General features: G+C 42.2%; 1 protein-coding gene across 4 annotated transcripts in view; it reads right to left on the bottom strand.

Moving 5' to 3' along the window:
• Positions 1–4286: 4286 nt before the first annotated feature.
• sema4d (sema domain, immunoglobulin domain (Ig), transmembrane domain (TM) and short cytoplasmic domain, (semaphorin) 4D) overlaps positions 4287–23881 on the bottom strand; it is a 41355-nt gene continuing 21760 nt past the window's right edge. The window contains exons 4-21 of one of the 4 annotated variants that reach the window (XM_062412656.1): positions 18367–18500; positions 17125–17270; positions 16978–17040; positions 16797–16895; positions 16585–16678; positions 16276–16392; positions 14426–14577; positions 13498–13673; positions 13199–13355; positions 12804–13026; positions 11982–12094; positions 11360–11532; positions 11061–11107; positions 9840–10205; positions 7839–8057; positions 6233–6445; positions 5922–6013; positions 4287–5124 (exon numbers count right to left, since the gene is read on the bottom strand). In XM_062412656.1, the coding sequence (XP_062268640.1) occupies positions 5089–5124; positions 5922–6013; positions 6233–6445; positions 7839–8057; positions 9840–10205; positions 11061–11107; positions 11360–11532; positions 11982–12094; positions 12804–13026; positions 13199–13355; positions 13498–13673; positions 14426–14577; positions 16276–16392; positions 16585–16678; positions 16797–16895; positions 16978–17040; positions 17125–17270; positions 18367–18463 (2583 nt within the window). In that variant the 5' untranslated portion in view covers positions 18464–18500 and the 3' untranslated portion in view covers positions 4287–5088. The remainder of the gene's footprint in view (positions 5125–5921; positions 6014–6232; positions 6446–7838; positions 8058–9839; positions 10206–11060; positions 11108–11359; positions 11533–11981; positions 12095–12803; positions 13027–13198; positions 13356–13497; positions 13674–14425; positions 14578–16275; positions 16393–16584; positions 16679–16796; positions 16896–16977; positions 17041–17124; positions 17271–18366; positions 18501–23881) is intronic. The other 3 variants (XM_062412657.1, XM_062412658.1, XM_062412659.1) reach the window with 3 other exon arrangements.

The raw sequence follows: 23881 nt of genomic DNA, 5'->3' as shown, positions 1-23881 counted from the left end.
CCATTGGGACGGAGGAGAAAAAGGCTCTGCTCACACGTCCACGTCCTCCTCTGTAAGCAGGTGTCCAGAATGAGGCCGTGATCCCGAGACCCAGGAGGCCCACCCGCCATTTCCCGGCCACTGTTGAAAGAAACACAAGGAGGCCGAGCTGAATGGAAAAGGGTGGTTATATCTGGAATATCGAAAATGGAAGATTATGATGGCTGCTTATTGGAAGATCATTGCACGAGGGTAGACATACATTAAGTGCAAATGAGAAGGTGACAGAGGAAAAGAGCAGCAGACACATCTCCACTTGACTACAGTTGCCAGGTTACCAAAAAACATTCCAAAAAGTAAAGAGTTATTTTAAGACGAGCAAGAAGCAAATAAACCAAAGTTACAGAAAGGGCTGACACCAACGATGGGATATATGTGAATATTTGTGTTATCTTTTTTAAAGATTACACACAAGCAGCTCCAGAGATTTGGTTCATAATTTAGGTTTTTAATAATCAGTGAGAATTCATTATTCACAATAAAACATGGACATGATGTAGAATCGCTTCATGCACTTGGGGAAGTTGTATAATTTTCCCAATTTCATACCAAATATATTTTGAAAAGGCTGTTTTTCTTTGAGGCTATTTGAAATGTTTTCTCTGGAGTCTGAAATTTGTTTAGATTTCACTGAACGTGAGTATTGGTCTTACAACTCCTCAATAAATTGTATTTTGGCTCCTAAACCGCCAGGAGCATAACGAGAGCAACAGTTTAGTAACAAGATTCTAATTTTAAATGGAAAATACAATGTCCTAGTGTTATTAGAGGGAGATGCGGAGTAGTAGACGTATGAGTAGAAGGACCAGGCATAAGAAAACAATGAAAGGGGGAATATTTTTGGTCCATCTGTATAATAAAGTTGAAATGTGAAGACATTTGTCAAATGGTCTCTAGAATAAAGCTGAACTAAATCAGAGAGTTCTTTTAATCTTGATTTTCAAGAATACATTTAATTTCAACATAATTGTGTTAATGTTAGCAGATCTTGCTTTCTCTACAAAAACCTCTTTATAGATGATATTGATGAAATTGTACTTATTGTTACTATTGTAAATTATTTCTGTTTTAACACATAAACTCTGTGTGGTAGTCAGTATTAGTTATTTGAGGAAGTTGCTTTGGAAAATATAAGTTCATAGGAATCACACAAGCTTGGAAGGATGGAACACACGTCTTTGACCAGATTCAATAGGGTGTAAGAAAAAATGGTTTAGTCAATAGTCATATTTTCTTCACTTCTATTCATGAAAAATGGGGGGGGGGGGAGTCTTCAACTACTGTCTTCTTATTCCTGGTCCCAATACTCTGAAAATGTAGACACAGTGCTAATAATACAATTTTAAATCTTTCTCTTTGGTTTTCATTCACAAAACAAAAAATTCTAATTTATTTATGACCTACAACGAACGCTTTTTTATGGGGACAATAACATCTAAAGCCTCGAAAGCTCATTTTCAAAATCTTGTCGAAGGTGGGCGTCATCTGAGCTTTTTGTGAATGGTTCATTGAAGAAGCGGCCGAGGCACAAGAGGATCAATATGCATGAGTGTGTTTGTGTCTGTAGACCCTCTAACCTATGCTATTCAAGCCACTTCAGAAAAGCAGCTTAACAAAGAGCAGCTCTAGAAAAGTAATTCAACAAATCATAATTAATATTATAGCAGCACTGGCAGGCTCGGATGTAAGATAAAAGGTTATTTCTTTTTATTATTAAAAGAACTTCCTCTGTTGAATATATTGAATACGGACAACTGATTATTATGATGCGATTCCCTTTCACAATCTCTTTCTCATATCTGGATAAACCTGGGCTGGGAAATTAAACAATATCCATAAATAGGACAATGAAAGTTTGATGAATAGCAAAAAATAGTCAAAACATGGACCTATTGTTTATTTATGTGCAAGCAGCGTAAGGAAGTATAACCCATCTACCTCAGATTAGTAAAATGTTTTGTTTGTCATTCATAAAGAGAAGTTAAAATCCACAACCTTTAATGAGGTAAATAAAGAAATATTAACGTGACATTTGTTGTGATAAATTATTGATATCAAACATGTTCATATATTTTTGTATGATAATGCACATGCTTCTTTTTGGAAATATAATGACCTGAAGCAAGTTTCGAGGTCACATGACTTAAATCGTCCAATCAACGCTTTGGTGCAATTTGCACGCAAACACGCTCCATGTGGGTCATGCTGTCAGTTTTGTTTGCGTATAACTGTTTTCTGACTAATTAGACTCCAACGGAAAATATGTCTCACAACAAAATATGTTTTTCGGACAGGTACAGTGACGAACTTTGTGAGTACATGTGATTAACACGAACATGTCTTAGTACTGCTAAGCTACAAGCTAGCTCCCTGTCAGCCTGTTTAACTTCTTTTTATATCCAGTCTATGGTTGAACTGGACGTGATTTGCCATAAGAATGAGTTAGTCTTCGTCTTTCCTTCTTACCGTTTGTCAACAAGGAAACTAGGATTAAAATATTTGCGTAAAAAGTATAAACTTCACCTTTACGTGTGTCGCTTGATGAAGTTACTGCAGGACTGTGGAACTGGGGTGTTGTTGCCCCTTGTGGCCATTTGGGGAAAAACAACCACAGAGCACGGAAACTGCTGTTCTCCGAGTGTTGTCTACATTCCGGCCTCAGGGGGCAGTACATTTTACATCTTAATGTCAGGTGTTTAATCTGAATGTTCATTGTAAATCTTTAATCTAGATATTGAATGTTGTATTTCAATCTAAAACTTTGTAAATAATGCAATTCATTACAGGGACCACACTTTGGGTATATTACAAAAAGTGTTTTTTAAAGACTATGTCAGTGATGTTTGTAACTTTTACAAATTTGGTTTCACTGTGATTTTTAAGATATGGTGCAAGGACATTTATATGTGCAAAGTGCATATATGCATATTTCGAGGACTACAATCATCCAACAAGAGGTATGCATATGATATAGATATGGCTGCATTGTATTGATTGTGTGTCAAATATTGCGGCACATTGACATGTTGTCCTGCCTCGGAAAATGGTTGAATATGTTCTAAGATCGCACCTGATGTTCGATGACGAGTGGAGCCAACTGGGAGTGCAGCAGTCCAAAGGATGGGTCCACTACATGGTTCATAAACCAGGTACATTATGTTATTACTCCCTCATGCTTCATGTTGTCTCCCGTTTGAAATGCAAATGCACGAAATTTAAAAAATGAATTCTGAGTAAAGATTTGTCCTCAGGATAGAAAAATAAAAGTCAATGATGTGTATATATTAACCACTTTGAAGCTAGAATTTGTGTCAGCACCAGGACATGTGTGAATGATGCAAATGGCAAATACTCTCACATAATGCTGTTTTTTCTTGTATTATTGTTACTGCCTGGAGATTGTCAAAGCGCTGTCAGACCATGGTTACTGAAAAAAACTTGATTTACATTAAAATATTTAGATATCGTTGCTGCTGTAACACTTCAATCACGGCCTATTTGATAAACAATGACCCATCCACACCATGTTTTTCTCTTTTTCTGTTGTGATCCTTTTTTTTGGCCACAAGAGGGGGCTGTCGATACACTTGTGATAGATGGCACACTATTGCTGAGATTTACAGAACCATGTTTTTTTTAAGTTTCACAGTTTGCATATATTTCATATATTTAAAGTGTAGCTGTTTCATTTAATCATTCTCCATTAACTCATCACACGTTTTTCGTCCATTTGGTCAAAGCTGTATCTCTACAGTCAAAGAATCAGTTGTAACCTCTGAAAATGGCACAACTGGCTTTAAAATAGAAGGTTTTGGTTAATAATTCAGATGGTAGAGTGTTCCTGTGAAAAAAGGCTGTGGTATCACTCTACCACTCTAGTTCGATCCTGCAGGATTAATACAGGGTTTGCGCTGGGTCTTAAAATGTCTAAAATAATTTTTCACTATCTGCATCTCAGACCTTAGAATACATTAAAATATTTCAAAGTAGGGCTTGAATACATTTAACCAGGTCATTTTCATATCAATGTAATGGGACTTCCATCATGCTCTAAAATGTTGTTTTTGTAAGAGAAATGTTTTGCCGGCATGCATGTGTTTCAAGTGATCCGTCTTGGACCTCAAATTGTCTTTAAAAGTCTTAAATTTAAATTGTTGAACCAACAGATATCCAAAGTGAAACATGCTCCAACAAAAATGATCTGTAATGACGTTTATATCAATATAAGCATCAATAAAACTCTCCCCATTTAATTCTGTTTCAAAAACTCAGTCACAGTTTTAATTGAAGAAACACTGACTACAGACAAAGAGTGTGGATAAATTCCTTTTGGATGCTGTGGTTTTATCTGAATTCCATATATGGTGACATCCTCTATCTAAATGTCAAATAAAGAGCTATTCTAACTGCTTGAAAATACTTTTCAGTTAGCCCGTCTATTCCTGGGATTGAATCCTTTGAATAAGCCTGGGCCTCGACTATCCAATATGTCCGATAAAGGTTAAAGACACTATCATCTCAAGGGACACATTCACACTGCAGCTGTGAAGGACCAAACAGGCGTTGGCAGGTACAAACATCATAAATAACTCACACTATGAACAGGCCTGAGCTGCTCCAGATGCTACATCATGTACATATATTTATCAGCTTCCCTTATATACCATCTGTTCCATACAAGTGCCACTTTCAGGACGTTCATTACATTAATGAAAATAAAAATAAATGCATCTTTGGTGGGAGGGCAGCCCACACATCCCCAGATCGAGTCCACCAATGAGCTCCATCTCCTCGCCGGGTTTGGGTTAGGAGTCCCATCACCCGTCCATCATCACGAGCAGGTGAGCCCCTGCAGGTGTAAATTCCTTGCTTCATTGTCCATCAAACTCCTACACAGGAAGTGACACTGGGACGATCTTTGTGTATTGTAGCAGTTTATGATGGTGTCAGTGGCAAAAGCATGCTCCACCTGGGCTGAGGACCATGTTCACGCCTAGGTTCAGCCCACATGAGTGAAGCTCACTGCGTCTTCACGGAGCTCAGTGGCCGTCACAGCTGTCCTGTGGAGGGACGAGCAGAGCTATACTGTAGAAGTAGATCAGGAAGAAAATATTAAAGAAATATAGACTGATTCAGCCTTATTGTCAGGCTAGAGCTAAACTAATTCTCCAAACCAAAATGTTAAATTATTTTTACTGGTCCAACTGCCTTAAAACATGCACAAATGCAATCAACGTAAAAACTCAACCAAAAGGAGGGAAATATCTATCTGTAATAATAGGAGGAATAATGTACTACCAATATGAAATATGATAAGATAATGTGTATGTGTCATTTTTGCACTGGAAGCGATAAAGATTTGTTCACAAAAAAAACTTCATGTCACATGACCTGTGCATGGATTTTTGTAAATGAATCTAACTTGTGATCCCTGTGGAGCATGAGTGTTGAATTATTATATTAATAGATCATGTGGGACAGAATGTTGTCAGTTAAATGCATCAAGGTTAAATGGTTGAGACAGATGGTAATTGAATTAGCTCAATGAGGGCAAACACCTTTATTCACACAGTGGAAAGCACGCTGCACAATAAAAAAAAAAAAAACTATACAATAAAACTCTTAATTTTGTGATGAATGAATGCACTGGCTGCCTGTAGCTTGGTGCTCCAAGGTATTCTCCAACGGCCCAGTAAATCTGGACTTTGCACTTCTCTAGTGAGAGTTCAAAGACAAGAGTTCAAACCACTTAGCTGGAGCCAAACATGCATAGCGGGTTAAAACCAGCGCGTGTGATGCAAGTTGACCCGGCCAACCGCAAAATACCGTTTCAGCGACTGGGAGAAAACACACTCACTCAACATGCGAGAACATAGACGTACCCAGGCCTCTTCCCATCGTTTTAGCAGCTGCTCATGCTCTGTGAGTGCTCCTCTCCACTGGTTCAAATCCCTGGATGGAACGCTCTCCTCATCTGTCGAACAACCACATCTTTTATGGATGTAAACCATTGAACAAATCCATCTGAGGACAACTATACATCCAATCCAAGGGCCGAGTCTTGGCACCCTGTTCCATTATCACTCGACATGCCTTAAGTGATCACATTTTATTTAATGATTTGGTTTTTAATACTCAAAAACCATCATACTCTGCACACCGGACATCATTAGAGCCACTCAACACCAGATACCTCCAATAGTGAGGCGGAGGTCCACCTCAGACATGTCATTCCCTGTGCTGGCCTCAGCGACACATTGGTAACGGGCGTCCTTGATCAGCGGCCCCTCTCGGAGCCAGCTGCTCACGAGCACCTCTCTCTGACCCAGCGGCTGGCGGTACTCCATTATGGGGGTGTTCAGACTGTGTCCGTTTATTAGCCAGTGAATGTGGACATCACTGGGACCTGGGGGACAGAATCGCACTTGTTGTTGACCCATGACGGTGGAGACACGGATACTCCACGTAGACGGGTCCTTTTGTGGTGGTGAGTAAACTTGGCACCATATTTTTTACCTCTGCCAAGGAAGTAATGGTTAAACCCCGACTACTGAACGGATTTACATGAAACTTTACATGGGCAAACAAAAATTTGGGCACAGATCCGGACAAGGGGGCGGATTTAAGAATTTTCTTTTGCTTTCTTGTTCGTGTTCGGGCATTTTCACTGATTTCTGAGAAAAATAATTGATGGATCTGAGTGAGTGACAATCTCCTGCTGCATTATTGATATGTGAAACTCCGGAAAATGTTCTGACCTAATTTTACGGACATTTTCCTGCGTTCATTTCTGAAAACGACATTAGAATTTAAGGGGCACGACCTTGGCAGAGGATTAGACTGAGTGCCATCCTAGTCGGATTCAGATTTTCTTTTTTGTCATATTCTTTCTAAATTTCATCCTTTATTTGCATTGTTGCAAATTGTTTACTTTTTTTTCTGATCAGAGTTACTGATGAAGCCGGACTTGATGAGCTGCACATTCGGAAGTTTATATTGACGTTAATTCATTTTCAGGTTAATCAACTTATTTCCCAAAACTCTTGTCATAATTTTTTCAGGTAATGCACAAGGATCACGGCTTTTCAGCCACATGCAGCAGTGTTCTGTTGCACGAATTCACACAAAAAGAAAAAAGAAAAATGACTGAGGTCAAGAACAAGCCAGAGTTGAAAACAGTTTGACAAGATTTATTTAACCTACCAAGAGCCACAGCCCCAAAAATGTCCCCTAGATTTATGTACATCTTCAAAGTGTTTTTCCATATATACAAATGAACTGTATTTACACTTGTTTACAGGCACAATTTTTTCAAGTTTGAGATGAACTTATCCTAAATTTGTTTGCTCCAAGGAGAGATGAGAAGGATTCGCTCCTCTGTTTATCATGTTTCACGTCCGACCACTGTTGCACAGTAATGTACACCAAATCTAACCTTTCATTGACATACAATTGAGAACTGTGAGGAAAACCAGATCACAGCGGAAGGACAGTTTAATTTTGAACCCAGATTTGTATTCTTTTTTTTTTTTACATTCACTTATGATACAGGTATCGTCTGCTACTTCTAAAAAAAAAAGGGCAGGCATGTTTTATGCAGAATCCAGAAACACACACACACACACACACACACACACATTCCCAGTTAGTTAATGGGTTGTGAAATGGTGGCATGCGAAAGAATGAGTAGGGGGGAAATGGTGTAGAGAAAATGGAGGGTTAAAAACAAGAGGATTTCCAAACAGGGATGGTTTTTTGGGGTGGGGGTAAGCCGAGACACCGCCAGAGGCACCACTCACCCAGGGCGAGGCAGAAAAGCAGGAAGGCCTCGTGGGCGTGAACCCCCCAGGCCTGGTCCTTTAGCAAGGGAGGCAAGAGTCTCACCTCTGCCTCCCGAGCCTCCACACTGTGGGGCTTGGTAGAGGAGGAGGTGGAGGAGGAAGAGGAGGAGGAAGAAGGGAGGACAGAGGGAGTTCTACTTCCAGACAGGGAGAATGAAGTGTCGACAGGAGAGGAGGCTGTGAGGGAGGGAGTGATGGAAAAAAAAGAGTGTTGAGGAAAACAGGAAATCTCAAAAAGGGAGAACATGCAAGAAAGACAGAAGGGAGCGACTAATGAATGAGGAATAGGACTTAAACAAATCTGCTGCAATAAATAAAAAAGGAAAAAAAATCATAACTTGCACAAAAGGGACAAAATGACTTTACCACAGATTTGACGTCTTAAATAATAATTATCTGAAAATGTTCTAAAACTGAAATAAAGGTTTTAATTAAAAATAAGTATAAAAAAAAAACTTCAGATTATTTCCAGGGCTTTTTTGTTTTCCAGGAAAGAACAATTGCCTGTTGATATCACCATAAACAATATTAATGTTATTAACAAACCACATGAGGGCAGATGACTAGTAGAGGTTAATACACAGGACTGTCAGGAGTTGTATCCACGTAGGAATGTCTACTTCACAGGGAGGGAAAAGAAATTTAATACAAAGACTCCAGATTGTTGCGCAGGATGAGTCCAAACAAGACAGTGGTTTGATTTCAATCCATGTTTTTCTCTTTTTCTGACGTTTCGAACTCGACTTCGCCGCCTCGACAGGTGAGATAAGGCGCTCTGCAGACGGCAACACAGAACAACCAAGCGAGGCTGCAGAGTACCGAGAAAATCTTCCCTGAGAAAACACTAACGGTGAAGCATTTACCCAAGTTCAACAGCCAACGCTTTGCTTTGAAGGAAAAAAAATAAAAAATGCAAAAGCTTTCAGAGATTTTTTTTTCACCCGGGCTTTACTAAATAAAAAACGATTCCAATTTGGAAAACATCACAGTAACTTACCAATTTGGTAAACAATGTTTCCAGTTTGGAATTTAAGAAATAGCTTCACTTGCTGGACTAAGCTGAGATGGTACAGCTTCAAGGTGCACAGTTGTACTTTATCAGAAAAAGCTCTAAGTCAGACAGCAGGAGGTAAATCTGCACAATTGGGGCGCCCGCCTTAAGCCTTGTAATGATAAACCGTCATCCAATGCTGTACACTGACTGAACATACTTCCATATAGAGGACAACACTGAAGACTTGTGAGCAGTGGAAAGATGCAGAAAGAACGTGATCCCCTGTAACTCCTCTTGAGGCCGAGAGAAACTAGAGCAGGCGCCTGCTTAGCAGTAAGGTTCATCTGCGTCTGCAAACTGGATGGGCTGAGATTCACAGTCCACGTCAAAGGGTTTCTCCTGCGACGGGCTGTCCTCTCCGAAGTTGTGGGAGGGGATCCGACCGTTGCCGGACTCTGGCTCGGTCTCGTACCCTGTGTCGCGGAGCGCCCGCAGGTGTGTGGTTTGGCTGCCGTTCTGCGTCGGCTGCTCCGTCATTTGAATTTTGTCCGTCGTGGACGCTTCCATCAGACCTGCTTCACAGGCACGATACTCGGGCTGACTAGCGCTCTTGTGGCTGCCCAGCAGAGCAGCTCGCATACGCAGGCAGGGAGCTGGAAGGTACTGCATGTAGCAGTTGTAGGCCAGCGCAGCCAGGAAGAGGAGGAAAAACAGGAGGAAGAGTAGGAGGAGGGCAATGCTGTTGTTTTGCTGCAGATACTCGGCCGCTGGGTCCCGGTTGTCAGGGCGGGCGCTGTTGGAGCTTGATGGGAGAGCTTCCAACTTTGGCTGGAGCTTGATTGTGCTGCTAGGGGGCGGGGTTAGTGACGAGTCAGTTTGGGGTGGGGAGGTGAAGAGGGCCGAGGCTGGGAAGGTGGGGGGAGCGAGGGCTGAAGTTAGTGGGGCTTTGTCTGTCTCATCATTACCTTCAGCGGAGCTGGGTGTCTCGTGGCTGCCAGGGGTGGTGGTGCGGTGGCCCGCCTGGTGTGGGGCTCTGGTCGGGAGATCCAGAGTGAGGACGTATCCAGCCAGGAGGCGACTGAAGTTCTTACCGGCAGCGGCGGCCCATTCCACGGACCAGCACTCGTAGTGACCTTGATCCTCTGGTGCCACGCTGTAAATGAGGAGACCATTTTCACCTATGAGGTGAAAGCGAGAGGCCTCGGTGAGAACCGAGCTGTTGGATTTCCACATCACATGGGCCAGGTTGGAGTGGACCAGGCAGGGCAGCTCGACAGAGCTCCCCGGTTTCACCTTCACTTGCTGGTAGTCCTTCAGCAACAGACCTGACACTGCAAAGCAAAACAAGAGAGAGAATAATGAGTTTTGCATAATTAAAGTCTTGTCTAGCAATAGGTCCTGTTTAAAACAGATGATGTGAGAACAATCAGACAAGACATGCTTTTTACATTTGATAAAAAAAATAAAAACCCCTGCTTTATTTCTTTATCAGATTTAGATTTCACTAGGGTGATGCTTAACCTGCCCATTTGGAATTGGCTGGTTACTCAGCCTGTGATTAAGCTGGGAGCAATTTCCTCTAACTTTAAAGTGACCTGAGGTTATTGAGTCGCTGCAAGTAAAGACCTGCTGCAGGACTCAGTCCACAGAGCCCTGAAGCTGATCCATCACTGCTGCACAAAGAGCTGTTCAGTTCAGTGAAGCCTCACTCAGTACGCAGAACCCCGAACGGGAGAATCAGCTGTCGTGAACACACTGTTGCAGTTATCAACTATGTCACTTACATTGAAGAGTCTGGGCCGCTGGTGCTAACAAACGCTGGTCACATGTCCAAAATGCACCAAATTCAACACTGAACTTCACTGGGTAAGTGTTGAATTTGGTGCCATGGTGGCACATGCCAAGTGTGAAACCGATAACATGAACGGTTCTCAAGATATACAAGCCACATGCAGACAGACAGAATTAGCAGATAGATAGATGAAAGTATGCTGGACTACTGTGGCCTCCACCTTATGTATAAAAATGGTCAAGGAAGTGGAGAAATTCATTCTTTCACTTAACGCCACCAATGCAGCCTTATCAATTAAAACATCCTTCACTTTAAAAAAATTGTTTTTAGCAATAATATATGCCATGTAATAAAATGTCTTTGTCTTGTAGTATGTGAGCATGTTGCAGCCTACCTGAAGGACACTTGTCTGCGTCACCATTCAGGCTCTGGATCAGCTTCCTGAAAAAACAAAACATCTTTATCATTTTCACGAGTCTTAATCTATGCACCCACCCTGAAACGGAAAAACAACTCATGCAAAGATGTAAAGCAGGTCAGACTGGATGGAGATTAAACAGAGACGCCACTCGATTCTGGTTGGGCTTCAGTTAACCAGTGTAATAATGCATGAGTGGAGTACTGGCATGTACAGAGTAGACGGTGTGATAGATCAGGCGTTAGAACAAATCTTGAAGCTCAATGGTGAGTTACCCATGCTGTGGGCTGGGAGCATCTAAGATGTTGACGCAGGTGGCGGTGCGGCGGTCCCAGGCGCAGTACGGGTCCCGTGCCAGGACGCAGCCATCACAGGACGGATACCTGCCACAGAACGCTGTGGGTGACTGGACCACGCCGGAGTCCGAACCGGCGTACAGGGATCGTGTCTGTGGAAACAGAAGGTGGTTCACTATAATGTGCCAAAGAAACTTCACACAAAAAAGGTACAATATACTAAGAAGTCAGGAACTTCACTTGGGTTAAAGACAGAGAAGACAATTCTGCATCTACTTTGAAAAGGGAAATTCTCATAACGGTCTGTAAAGATTGCAACACAAACTCGAGACAACCACAAACACACGCTATCTTAAACATAACGTGCAGGCTTCGATTTAGAGGAACTGTTGATTTTGCTGCAGACATTTTCTTGGTAACTTCCTATGTTCACAGCAGAATAACCACATCTCAAAAAAAAAACACACACACACACACACACACACACACAGGTATAGTATAAACCACCAAACATAACATGTCGTTTTAGCTCGGAAAACCCCTAGACATTGTTGTCTATTTCTCAAGGTGCGGGTTGTGTCTTCGTGTGAAAGTCACTGACCTCAGATGACAGCAGTAAGTTCTTGATGGGCTCCGGGTTCTTTAGAAGCTGGATCTCCTCCACCATGTGAACGTCTCCTTCGTACACCACCGACTTGTGCAGGATGCCCTTATCTAAAAAGGAACATGGTCAAATGTCAGTCAGTCGGACATGGTAGAAGCCGGCAGCAACAGGGAAATCAAAAAAGATATGAGGAAAATGAGAAGGTATTATATGTGATCGTGAGAGAGGGCTTTTGTTGTGTAGAATTCATGTGTGTGTGTATATGTGTGTGTGTGCATGTATTTCACTATGGGGGAGGAAAGGATAACGTAACAAAGGGAAACCTACTAAAGTCTTTACTTTGTACATTTTAGCATATTAATCTTCATCTATTGTAATTGTCATGTGTGTTGTAAACTGACATTATCCACATGATTTAACATTGAAACGGCTTGTAAAAATGTATAATGGTTGAAATGTCTGCAATTACTTCTAAGTATAAAAGGAACAGTTGTCACCAGACAATATGACAAGCTAAACACAACCTATATTGGAATACGGTCACTGTTCTGCTTATAACAATTTGTTCACTTTGTTGTCTAGTAAAAAAAACAAAACGGAAAGTTGTGATACAGTGATACATTGTCAAGCATATTTCCCTGTGTAAACTGAATTTCGTTAAATACACTTAAGTGAATGCAACAAAAAGAAATAAACATTAGTTTTGAGACACAGTAACAGCACATGAATACTCAAAAGGACGAGTGGCCGTTATAAATACGTCCTACTCTGTCAAATCGTTGACATTTTAATAGATGTAAACTGATAAACTCTTGTGACCTGTTGCGGTAAAGATGACGTCGTAAACGTTCCCGTCGAGCGCCCGGACCCTCTCCACAACGATCTGGGTGTAGTTGACGTCTTTGGTGATGAGACAAGGGCCGTTGCCGATGGGCAGGACAGGGTCCTCCAGCAGGGGGTGGTCCTTCACAAACTGAAGGGTCTTGTCCGGCAGGTGGAGGGAGCTGCTGATGTTCTGCTGTCGCATTAAGTTGTTGATGCACTGGTGGAGAAAATAGAGATTGTATTGTAAACTCAAAACTACTAGGTACTGAATTGGTGGATGAGTGGATTCAAATCTGATGAGCTACTCTGAGCTACACAAAGTTCACACCGATGTTTCATTGAATCTGAGCTCAGTCTTCATAGTTCAAAGTTGTGTTCAGAGTACTTACTGCTCCAGGACGTGGAGAAGGAGTGATGCCATTGTAGCGCACCCACTTGGTGTGACTCTGCTCCACTGTGGCCTTCTGCATGTACTTGCCCTTGGAGAAGACGTCCTCCACAGCCGTCATGTTATAAGCGCACACTGCTGACAGGCCCACGTTACCCCTGAGGTACGAGGAGGATGATGATGGCGTCGAGAGAGAAACGAGGGAAGAGAGGTGATTTTAGAAACCTGCATTATATTGTATAATACCCCACTTTGTTTTCCCTTTCCTCATCCCCAGCACAAGATCGTCAAATCACTGACCACTGGGAGGTGAAGACGGCGTAGATGACCGTGTCCCTCCAGTCGGACTCCTTCAGGATGAAGACGTCGTGCACTACGTTGAAGACGAAGTTGAGCTCGGGCATGGAGCACACCAGCTTAGCTTTGAGAAAGGACGTCCACTTCTTCTGCAGAGTGCGCTGACCCCCGAGGTCGCCCTGTGGTGGGATATTGAAGACATTAGGCAGTGTGGGGAGAGGCAGAAGAAAGAGGCCGAAGAAAACAGATGATGAAAAGAGGGAATGGCCGGTGTATGAGTCTAAATATTAATACAGCATTTGCAGTCTCATTAAATGCTGACATGAGCTGATGTGTCAGTTTCTGGCTTTTTGGGATGTATACAAATGGTATCATAGTTCATTACAGGTTTTGGGTTCAAAATGTCACTCCTGTTTTTGTCATCAGTCACAGTCAAACACTGAACTCCAGATATTCTCCATAAATTATTGAGTGTCGTAACTATGATGCTAAACACAAGCTGATTTTACAGTATGAGGAAATGTGGTCATATTGCCTCCTGAAAAACAATCACAATATATTCTAGAGTCTTATGAGAGGTACCTGTTATATTTTAGAAAGGGACCATTTTGTGATCTTGGACGAGGACGCCAAGTTATTTGCTTCTAATTTTACAACTTTATTGATCCAGGTGGAAATTAAGAAATATCAAACGTAGAAGGTTTTCTTTTCTTTTCCGACTCATGCTTCTCTGCAGCAGAGATCTTTATAGATGTGGACTTTGCTCCTGAATTTACATGACGCAATGAAAAAACAAATTTATGATATGAGCTCAGGTAATAGATAAAGACAAAAGAAGGCGAGGATGACTGCGCTCACAGTCAGCAGGAGTGTCAGGGCTATAAAGGCAGGTGCTGCTGGTATGTACAGATGGTGCGTGACGTGCACTGACCTTACAGACGCGGGCCACCCTGGGGATGAGCAGCTTGCCAAAGAATTCGTACTCCACCGACACCTCGGTGAAAAAGTAGTAGATTTTGTCGTCCTCGCCATATGCTTGGTTCCTCCCTTCTCTGATCACGTCGGCGTGAACAAAACTGGGCTCTGCGAGGAAAGCAGAGAGGGGAGATAGAAAGAGAAAGTTGATGGGGAAAATGGAGGAAGACCAGGATAATTGATCTGTTATTGTGAAAGACTCCTTGTGTTCCTGTTCCTAAGGGTGCTATTACCTATAATTTAGCAGAAACCCCTTTTCAACCCTAAGAACTAGACACTAGGGATGTTCCACTCAAGTATTTCTTTGACCATGAACCTAATCCAAGTGTTCTAATAGTCGGTCTTTGCTGATACCAAATCCAAATCCAATACCTAGGCCCTCTTCAGACCTGGTAATAACATCCGCCCAGAGAGATCCACTCACAAGTCGACAGCTCGATATTCCTGTTCACACCTGGTGTTAAAATGTTTCCTGAATGCGTTTCCTGTGAGCACTTGTGATCGGATCCGACTTTCACGCTCTATATGCAAATAATGAAAAAGGTCATTTCTGTTTGCTAAGACCAAATAATGCAATTCTCAGTTAACAGATATGTCCAGAGATTTGCTGTGTTATAAGGGGGAGAGAGAGATGTTAATACATTTGATTCTTTGTTAAACTGTAGCAGATCATGGGACACAAGCTGAGACCACCTGCGCATGTGGTCTGAGGTGATCAGAGCTCAGCTTTAGGACACATTCGGATGTGTTCAGTCCCGAACTTCAATCTGAACACTGGCGACCGGATCACTCAGGACCGATGTTAATACCAGGTATGAAACAGACAACTTATCTTTCACAAGGTTCTCCAAACAGTTCCCTGATTCGAAACTATCACGTAAATTTAGTCTACAAAGCATTTATATGTAATGTTTGTGTTTTGACTGTCATATTTGCAAGCAATGACCAGTGAATGGTTGCTAAGTCTGAATAAAAGCAATTAACTGATTGAATAATGAATCATTCAGCAGTTCTAGTTTCATGAATGCAGCGTTCAGAACATCTGTATTCAACGTATGACATTTATGTCTATTTATTTAATTCTTAAACATTCATTCATATCATATCAGTAATTTAACAGGGAGAATGCTGCTTCTGAAACTGACATGTTACAGAATTGCCACAATAAAAATGTAACACAGAGAGTGAACACTATCGGTGGCCTGGCAAGGGGCAGATTTTGTTATTTTAACCATTGAAAGCAAGTCAATGGAAGTTTTGCACACTGAAACTGATTATCTGACAATTTTGCAAATTTCAGTGTCAGAACACTTGCCAAATAAGTTAAATAAAATCACCATTTATATTGTGCTTATCGACCACTCCAGGTGCTTTACAGTGCAAGTCACATTCACCCATTCATGCAGCGCAATTCTTCTATCACCCTCTCCCAACAGAGCAGCAATTTGGGGTGCGGTATTTTGCCCAAGGACACTTTGGCATGTGGACTAGAGCAGCCGTAGATCAAACCACCGACCTTCTGCTTAGTGGTCAACCCCTGAGCAACAGCTGGCTCAGCTTTTTGCATACTCACTTGCACGTTGAAACTTAATATTTTTTATATTTTAGTCTTTCAAAGGACAGCAGTGGCGTTGGAGCCTTTGAGTTTGCCAGTACAGATCCATTTAAAATGCTTCCACACAGGACTGGCGCTACATCTTTCCCAGAAACAAAATCTTTGACGCTTCGGAAAAATCATCTCCTCCAAACCAAACACTCCTAAAATGTATTCAAGATGTTAACTTGTCACGTTCTGTTCCAACTCACCATTGAGCCACGACGTGGAGTACTCCGTTCGGAGCAGGGACTGGTCTGGAGAGTATCTGGAAATAATCGGTTCGCTTCCTAAGAAGTTAAAAGCCGTGCCAGAGTACAGCACTCCGTCTAATAGAGAAGCAGAAAAGAGAAGCAGAAAATAAAGCAACAAAAGAGCAATTTATTGTCCAGTGAATCCATGATGCCCTCCCCAATCCAGAGAGAAGAGGAGATTATTGAAGATTATTATGCTTTTTACTGCAGGCGGACGACCAAATTAACTCTTAGTGAAAGAAGATAAAACCGGACGCTGCTACTCACCGACCATGACGGTGGTGAAGCTCTGCGACGGGTCAAAGGAACATTGTCCCCGGCCATCTTCAGCCCGACCGTCCAATGAGAAGTCGGCGAGGTTCTGAGAGCGGAGGGGATTCAGTTTCAGTTAAAGGGTTCACGGGTTGCTGCATTGATCTGCGAGTCCGGACGAGTTTATTATTGCAGGACTGAGACGGAGGGAGTGAGCGGTTACCTACCAAGTAATCACACCGAGGTTGAAAGGCGTGCGTGCCGCAGACGTACAACCGCTCGTCATCTACCGCTTGGAGAACTCGAATGTAGTTAAGACAATCCTTCTGGAAGAGTCATAAACAAATTATATTACTCTTGGGTTTTTATCATTCATTTAGTATTCTGAAACAGTTAAGTTAAACAAACCTCTTTGGATTTTCCTTTAAGCGTGCACATCAACAAGGGGTTTTCTGCAACTGTCCAATCAACCTTGATGGGTAAAAGAGTTTTTCAATGCATATGAATGTTTCTTTAAATCTCCATTTGTCAGAAATCGTATTTGCTCGTTGATACCTTGTTGTTCCGGACTGTCACGTTCTTCTTGCTGAGCTGGAAGATGGCCTCCCTGGCTCCGACATACAGCGCATCCTTTTTATCGCTCAGCAGCAACGTAGAGTAGTTGTAGATCCCGGGCTCCGAAAACTCCAACAGATCTAAATCTGTGCCGCCAGGATCCGATCACATTAGTTTAGCAACCATAAAATGCACATTTTACATTTTTAAATCTGCATTGAGCATTCAATTTCAAGCTGATGTGATCAATGTTTTTACATTAAAATACGAAAGAAGTCCCCTGTTGTGATAAATCAACAGATAATTATTACCTTACACTTACATTAAATTAGAGAGATTTAACTCTCTCTAATGTCTTTCAGCTCATTGTTTTTGTTTTATGGTGCTGGACTAGTTGTATGGGTTTGGCTTCACTTTCACTGTCCTCGTCACGGTCGTTTCCAGTTGCAGCAGGGTTAAGTTGCACTTAGTATTTACTGCCGTACCCCTGATGAACTCTTACAATGTCAACACAAGGCTCTAGATGTCACATGGACGACAAGGCCACCTTACACACGGCTTTGATTACTGCAGAACCTCAACTCTCCAACGAGCGCATGTCTCGTTGTGCTGGGAGTTGCAAACCTAGAGGAGAGTTTGTGTTCGCATGGCTTTTGGTTGTGCCAGGTGCAAGTGGGTTCGGGTTGCAGGTGCCTGGACATAAACACCGCAATGATGAAAGCAAATACTCTCAGTGACTGACTGACTGCAACAGTGACTGGAGAGACTTTGTTGAAGGGTGAGTACAACACAGCCACTGAGTTACTGCAGCTATTTATGTGAACAGCGGTAAGCAAACACAACGTCCGCCTGACAGTAAAGGCGCAACAACTAAAGAGCCTGAGGAGGTAAATTAAGGAAACTGATGTAACCAAGCAAGTCAAAAGATATTCGATTTATAACTCACTTTAATTAAAATGGATGTTGCAAATAATTAGTACAGTATTTGATTGATTAACACATATGAATCATGTAGAAATACAACTAAACCCCTAATAAAAGTGACTGGAACCCAACTTGATGTCTTTAAATGTCTAAGCATAGATTTTCACTTAGTTATGAACACGTTGGCATTTATACTTATAATCTTATCCTACTTAACTTGTAGTTATCAAAATGACAAAATGTATTTGTCTCTCAAATTACAGCTTCATTTTCTGTATCATATTTAATTTAGACACGGTTGTGTAAAGTCCGCCTCACCTTGGTGTCTCCAGGACGTTCGTGGCACAGCGTGGGGCCCGTGGGTGGAGACCTCCAGGAGCAGACCCAGAAACACTCCCAGCACGCCAAATCCCATATTAGACTCTGATGACTTCGGAATGGTGAAGTTTCCTCTGCAAAGACCCACACGTGGACGGACAAAAGTGAGGCAACACAGCTGATGCACTGGAAAAAAACATTTTCCGAAGAGGAGGAGACGAGCGAGTTCCTCACAGCCTGAACTTATCTAAATAAAAGGGGGACTGGCATCAAATCCACTTCCCTCACACTGTGAGCCGGCAGAACTGATTCATCCTCCTTAGTGACGCTCAGAGGGTCAGTGGAGCGCGTCAGTCACATGCATGAGAGATGATCTTTTGGACTGAGACAGCATAAAACCACTTTTCGTAAAATAATAAAAATGTTGCCATGTCAGAAAACAAGCTCTCACCAGTGAAGGGAAACAACTAAGCCATTTGCCATTTTCATACTCTAATCTAAAGGAAGAACATCTAATAGTCGCCTCTTAATCACTTGCGTCCGGATACTCCAGAGGCCAGAAGAGGCAGCAGCATGACGGCACCCTGAACTTACATGACCCATCACTAGTTTGTAGAGACCCACATGCAGCTGACGTGATTCTCTGACATATCTGTGTTTAAAATCCGTTTGCTGTTATGCAACAACCTCCTTGGGCTTAAGAAAATCCCCTTTTACTTGTTACTCTGCACGGCAGCATTGTTCCCACACAGTAATGGGTGTATACGTTGGCCTCGCCTCATGACGAGACAGTATCAATGATGGTGATGATGATGACAGCATTCCTGGCAGCTACACTATCAGCTCTTATCAGGTGCAGGTGTTGTTTTCCATTTGTCAATTTGTGGAGCTTCGTGATCTTTCAGCCTTTTAGCGGCTCGTCGTTCCCGCTGCGTACGCCGCAGGATGTGGATGATAAGGACTCCATTAGGGTGCCGCGTGCCGAGGGCGTATGTGTGGGTTAAATTATCCAGACCCACCCCACGAAACAATTCAATCTTCAGTCTAATTCAATGAAACCTTAAGCTTATCTGTTCCCTAAGCTTTAAAGTGAAAGTCACTGCAGGTTTTTTCGCATTTTCAAACATATCTGCTTTCAGACATGCACTGAACTCCTGACATTTTCCTGAGCTTTTCCAAAGGGGCTGTATGTGAGAACCCAAATTTCCAAGTGAGTTGCCTCCTGAGAGTGAGCCCATGTGAGAATACTGCAGAAAAAATCCACAGCAAGTGAGTGGGTTGAGCTTTCTAACATATGACAGGAGAGAAATACCTCCGGACGATAAAGAGCTGCCGCACAAGAAGTCAACTTTGAAAGACAAAGAGATTTGAGAGCTTTTGGAGATAAGCGATGCCTCAATGAGCTGTAAACAAATACCTAATGCTTTCCGCACTTGAATCTAAGTGTCATGCCCACCCTCCTGCTGCTGCCTCAATGTTCCTGACATGTGTCTGTTGTTGTAAATGCCAACTATCTCCTTGTGTTCTTCGTGTGTGAAAGGAAAACTGAAGAAAATGTCCAGATCTGATTTTCCTTACATTTCACAGCTGACATTTACAGCTCATATCTGAAAATGGCTTTTAATACACCCATACACTGGGAAGTGATATAATCAATAGCCTCAAACAATCATGACGTTATATAACAGAAAGCAAAACAAAATACTGATGTAGAAATTTAGGACACATGCTGATTTTGGTATCTCAATGACGGAGTTGGTCACTATCACTAATGACATTTTGGTGCACTCTGTCCTTTTAGGAAGACTTGTTTTTTTATGTGAACTAGTTAATAACTTAATAGTTGAACACACCATGTTTAAAGTCGACAATTCTGGGTCAACAGAAAAGCTGGGGGGAAAGCACGAGATTTAAAGCTTAAAGTAAAATATTAAAATAAATCTCTAAATCTGTTCTCAATCCTGCTTGTAATACAGCCATGTTTGGTAAATTTAATGCAGTGAAGGCCACATGCACAATAACCTTGAGGTCAATTGTCATGACTGTCGGCTAAATTTGCTCTGACATGGACGGAGAGCTGTGTAAATATCATTAACACTGATGTGGCATCAACTCAAAGTGATTAGCTCACATAATTCAATCGTTAGGCTGATGTTCTTCCTTTCTCTTCATCCAATGAGAGGAAGCGTCTCCGGCCTGGTCACCCGTCTTTACTCATGTTTAACATCAATAACTTTGGCTTTTACGATTATTAGCCCTGACTGGAGTCTATAGAAAACCAAACAAGCAGGAGGAAGGTGGGTCTGACCGCTCAGTGGGCTCGCTTCACTTTTCTCAGGATGTAAAATGATATGCCACAAAACAGGTTATTCTGGTTTTCAGGAGGAACTAAAGTACCAGTAGCCACACACCTCCGCACAAAGGGTGGGCCAAGGCGGGGATAAGGGGTTATCGGATGTCTGGTAAGACGAGGACCGAGATAAACTGGCAGGAAACGAAAACCTGTATCACTACGTCTGAAGAAACATGAGCTTAATAAGCATTCAAGAATGATGTTCACAATCAGGTGGCTTAAGGGGAATTCTAGTGAATCACTAGAATGGCACTGGACATCTGTCAAAACAAAACCCCTTTGTCGCCTATTCCTTTCTTTTTAACTGTGCCACACTAACCGGTCTCTGCTTCTTGACTCACACGTTCAAACTTCCAAATCAAAATACACCGATCACTGACTCTGTTGCCTTCAGTTTTATTAATTCAACAAACTCAGAGACAGTTTCCTACATGTTTGCTCCATCGCAGCTCATCTGACTAATCACAATAAATAGATCACATAATCAAACCAGAACGATAATCAGTTAGAAAAATATACGTCGGCTCTCCAATCAATCACATTTATGAAATTATAGTTTACAATAAACATAAAAATATTGACCTAACACATGCTATCTTGCCATGCTAAAGAAAGTGGTAAAAAAAATATTCCTCCGCCCACGCCAATGTTACCCTTTTGAGTTTTTGCATAATGCAGGCAAACAAATGGACAATATATATATATTATAATATATTACAACCAAAACTGAAATTCTCAAATTCCTTTACCAGGTCGTTTGTTCTCTGTTTAGATTTTTTCAACCAGAAATAACCAGCAAACGATAGAATCACAAAAAACAGATAAATCATTGTCAACCACGTATTAATGACCCAGTAGCACCATTGTGGCCAATTCCACTCAAATATAGGTTAATAATCAGTTACCCTAGCTATGGGCGACTTCAGTTAGTGAAAAGGGGGCAGAAAGATAATTGATTATTGATTTGGTTGTAAATGGAACAAATGACCCCAGATCTTTGACCCCCCACATACTACGATTTTAGATTTTTTTTTGGCGATGGTTTTCTCTGGCTAAATCAGGCTAAGATGGAATTCCATCCCGGCTTCTGCCTTAGTCATGGACTCTGCTCGGCTATAGAGGGGGTCAAGTACACAAGGACCTATTGTTTACGGAAGAGGAGGGTAGCCACCACTCCACTCCTCCCCCCCCATCACATCCACATCATCACTGCAGACTGCTCAACAATGAACAGAGAGAGAAAGAGGGGACAGAGGGAGAACAACATCACGTCTCCCTCACATCCAGTTCTTTTACGCTGTTGCCAATCTAAATGCCAGGACAGCTTAGCCTCGAGGAAAGCCACCGAGCCGAGCAGGGGTTTTCAAAGATCACACAGGCCCATGAGCTTGGGATGTGGACGACTGGACGCGTCCCATAAAGATGATCCATGAGGTGTCTAACGACAGTGGCATTAGCTTTGATTGTTTAACGGAAGCAGAGAGAAAGGACAGGCGTGAAGCAGTCGTAGCATGAGTGGATGAGATAACAAAAGTAAATCCATGACAAAACCCCCAGACGGACCACATTTCTCTGTTTGTGTCCTCTGAAAAAAACCCTCTGGTGGCACGCTGCATAAATAAAAGCTTTGAATGAGACTTCTGCCCTCTGTCTGTGCACTCCCGACGCCTTCTGTCAATCTCACCACTCTGTTCCCCATTTAGGGCTTTTAAAAAAAAGGTTCAAACCCCTTAGAGAGTCAGAGTTACAGTAGCAGAAAGGGTATACTGGCATCTACCCTATGCTACTGAGAGATTTAGAGGAGTAGCCATACTGGGCTGGGGATATTTAAGACGGTAACCATGCTGGCAGGACTCTTTGAGCCCTTTGTGTTCCCCTCTCAGCTCCTTTGACTGGGCAGGGAGGTTGACACCTGCTTGGGGCCTTGGGGTTCCCAGCACCGCGCTGCTAACTGGGCAGAGCTACTGGCAGGCTGCCCACTGAGGACAGACAGAGGGGAGGGGAAACTGGAGCTCAGCCTATCTTTGCACAAGAAGTTTGAACATGTGAAAGACAGAAAAATATATATCACCATTATCTGGGAAGTAATTTAAAGTGTTTGTGGAAGACAGACGGGTAATTGGCAGAGTTCTAATCATTTAATTTTGATTGAACTGATCAGAATTGTTCACTGAATAAGCACATTTGTCCATTGGGTGGACAGTGGGTATACAGTATCTCTACCAAGGAGTTTGATTTGTATCCTTTTTGTCCCTGTGCATTTGTTTGTTTGTTTATCAGAAGAATTGACCAAAAACTACTAAATCACATTTCCATGAAACTTGGAAGGATGGGGAATGGGCCAAGAAACAACCCATTCAATTTTTGGGCAGATACATTTTTCTCCCCTACTTTCTTTACCATTGCACGATACAACATTTTTTTAAATTTTCAGCAATTTCCCAGGTAATAATTCATGGAACCTTGATATAAAAAATCTGCCATAAATAATGGACTTATATCTATAGCTTTATCGAAAAGAATAAAGTTGGTTCCCAATTCTTATTGAAGGTCCTTAACAAAGTCCTTTGTAGAGCGTTTAGACAAGAAGCTCCACATCACAGCACAGTGAGGATACGGAGTGTGGTGCAGGGTGATGTTAGGGACAGTCACCGCCTGCCAACGTCCCCGCCTGCCAACGTCCCCACCCAAACACTTCTCTGGCCTCGCTGGCTCTCTTTTCCATGTCCTCACTCATCATCGGCATCAATGCACAGCGATGCTCTTCTTCCTTTTGCCGCGGCACGCCAAGAGGCAGATTTTTCCTCGTATCCGTCTGTTGCTACAATACCAATGGGCCTCACCACGCACAAACAAACTGTGCAATGGGAAATGTGATTCGTTTATTTTGTGGAAAGAATGTCTCTTTTGGCAGTTCAGTATTTTATTTCCATACTTTGCTCGAAGTCGTTACTTCTGAAGGGGGAAACCAACTTGTGTTGTTGCCAAGTCACCATCTCTGGCTGTTGGTATGGCTGCTGCTGCTGCTGCTTTATCATTGGGACCATCTGTACGGTACCCACCCAGCTGTGGGATGAGTGATTATCCAAGAGCAACAGTAGCTTATATTAATCAGCCTGCTTCACTGACGCTTCTCTAATAGTCCTGTCATAATTTAATCAA

Source organism: Platichthys flesus, chromosome 19, assembly GCF_949316205.1.
Source record: "Platichthys flesus chromosome 19, fPlaFle2.1, whole genome shotgun sequence".
NCBI classification, from domain to species: Eukaryota; Metazoa; Chordata; class Actinopteri; order Pleuronectiformes; family Pleuronectidae; genus Platichthys; species Platichthys flesus.
Note: the sequence above shows the minus strand (reverse complement) of the source record. Positions and strands in the feature narration are given on the sequence as shown.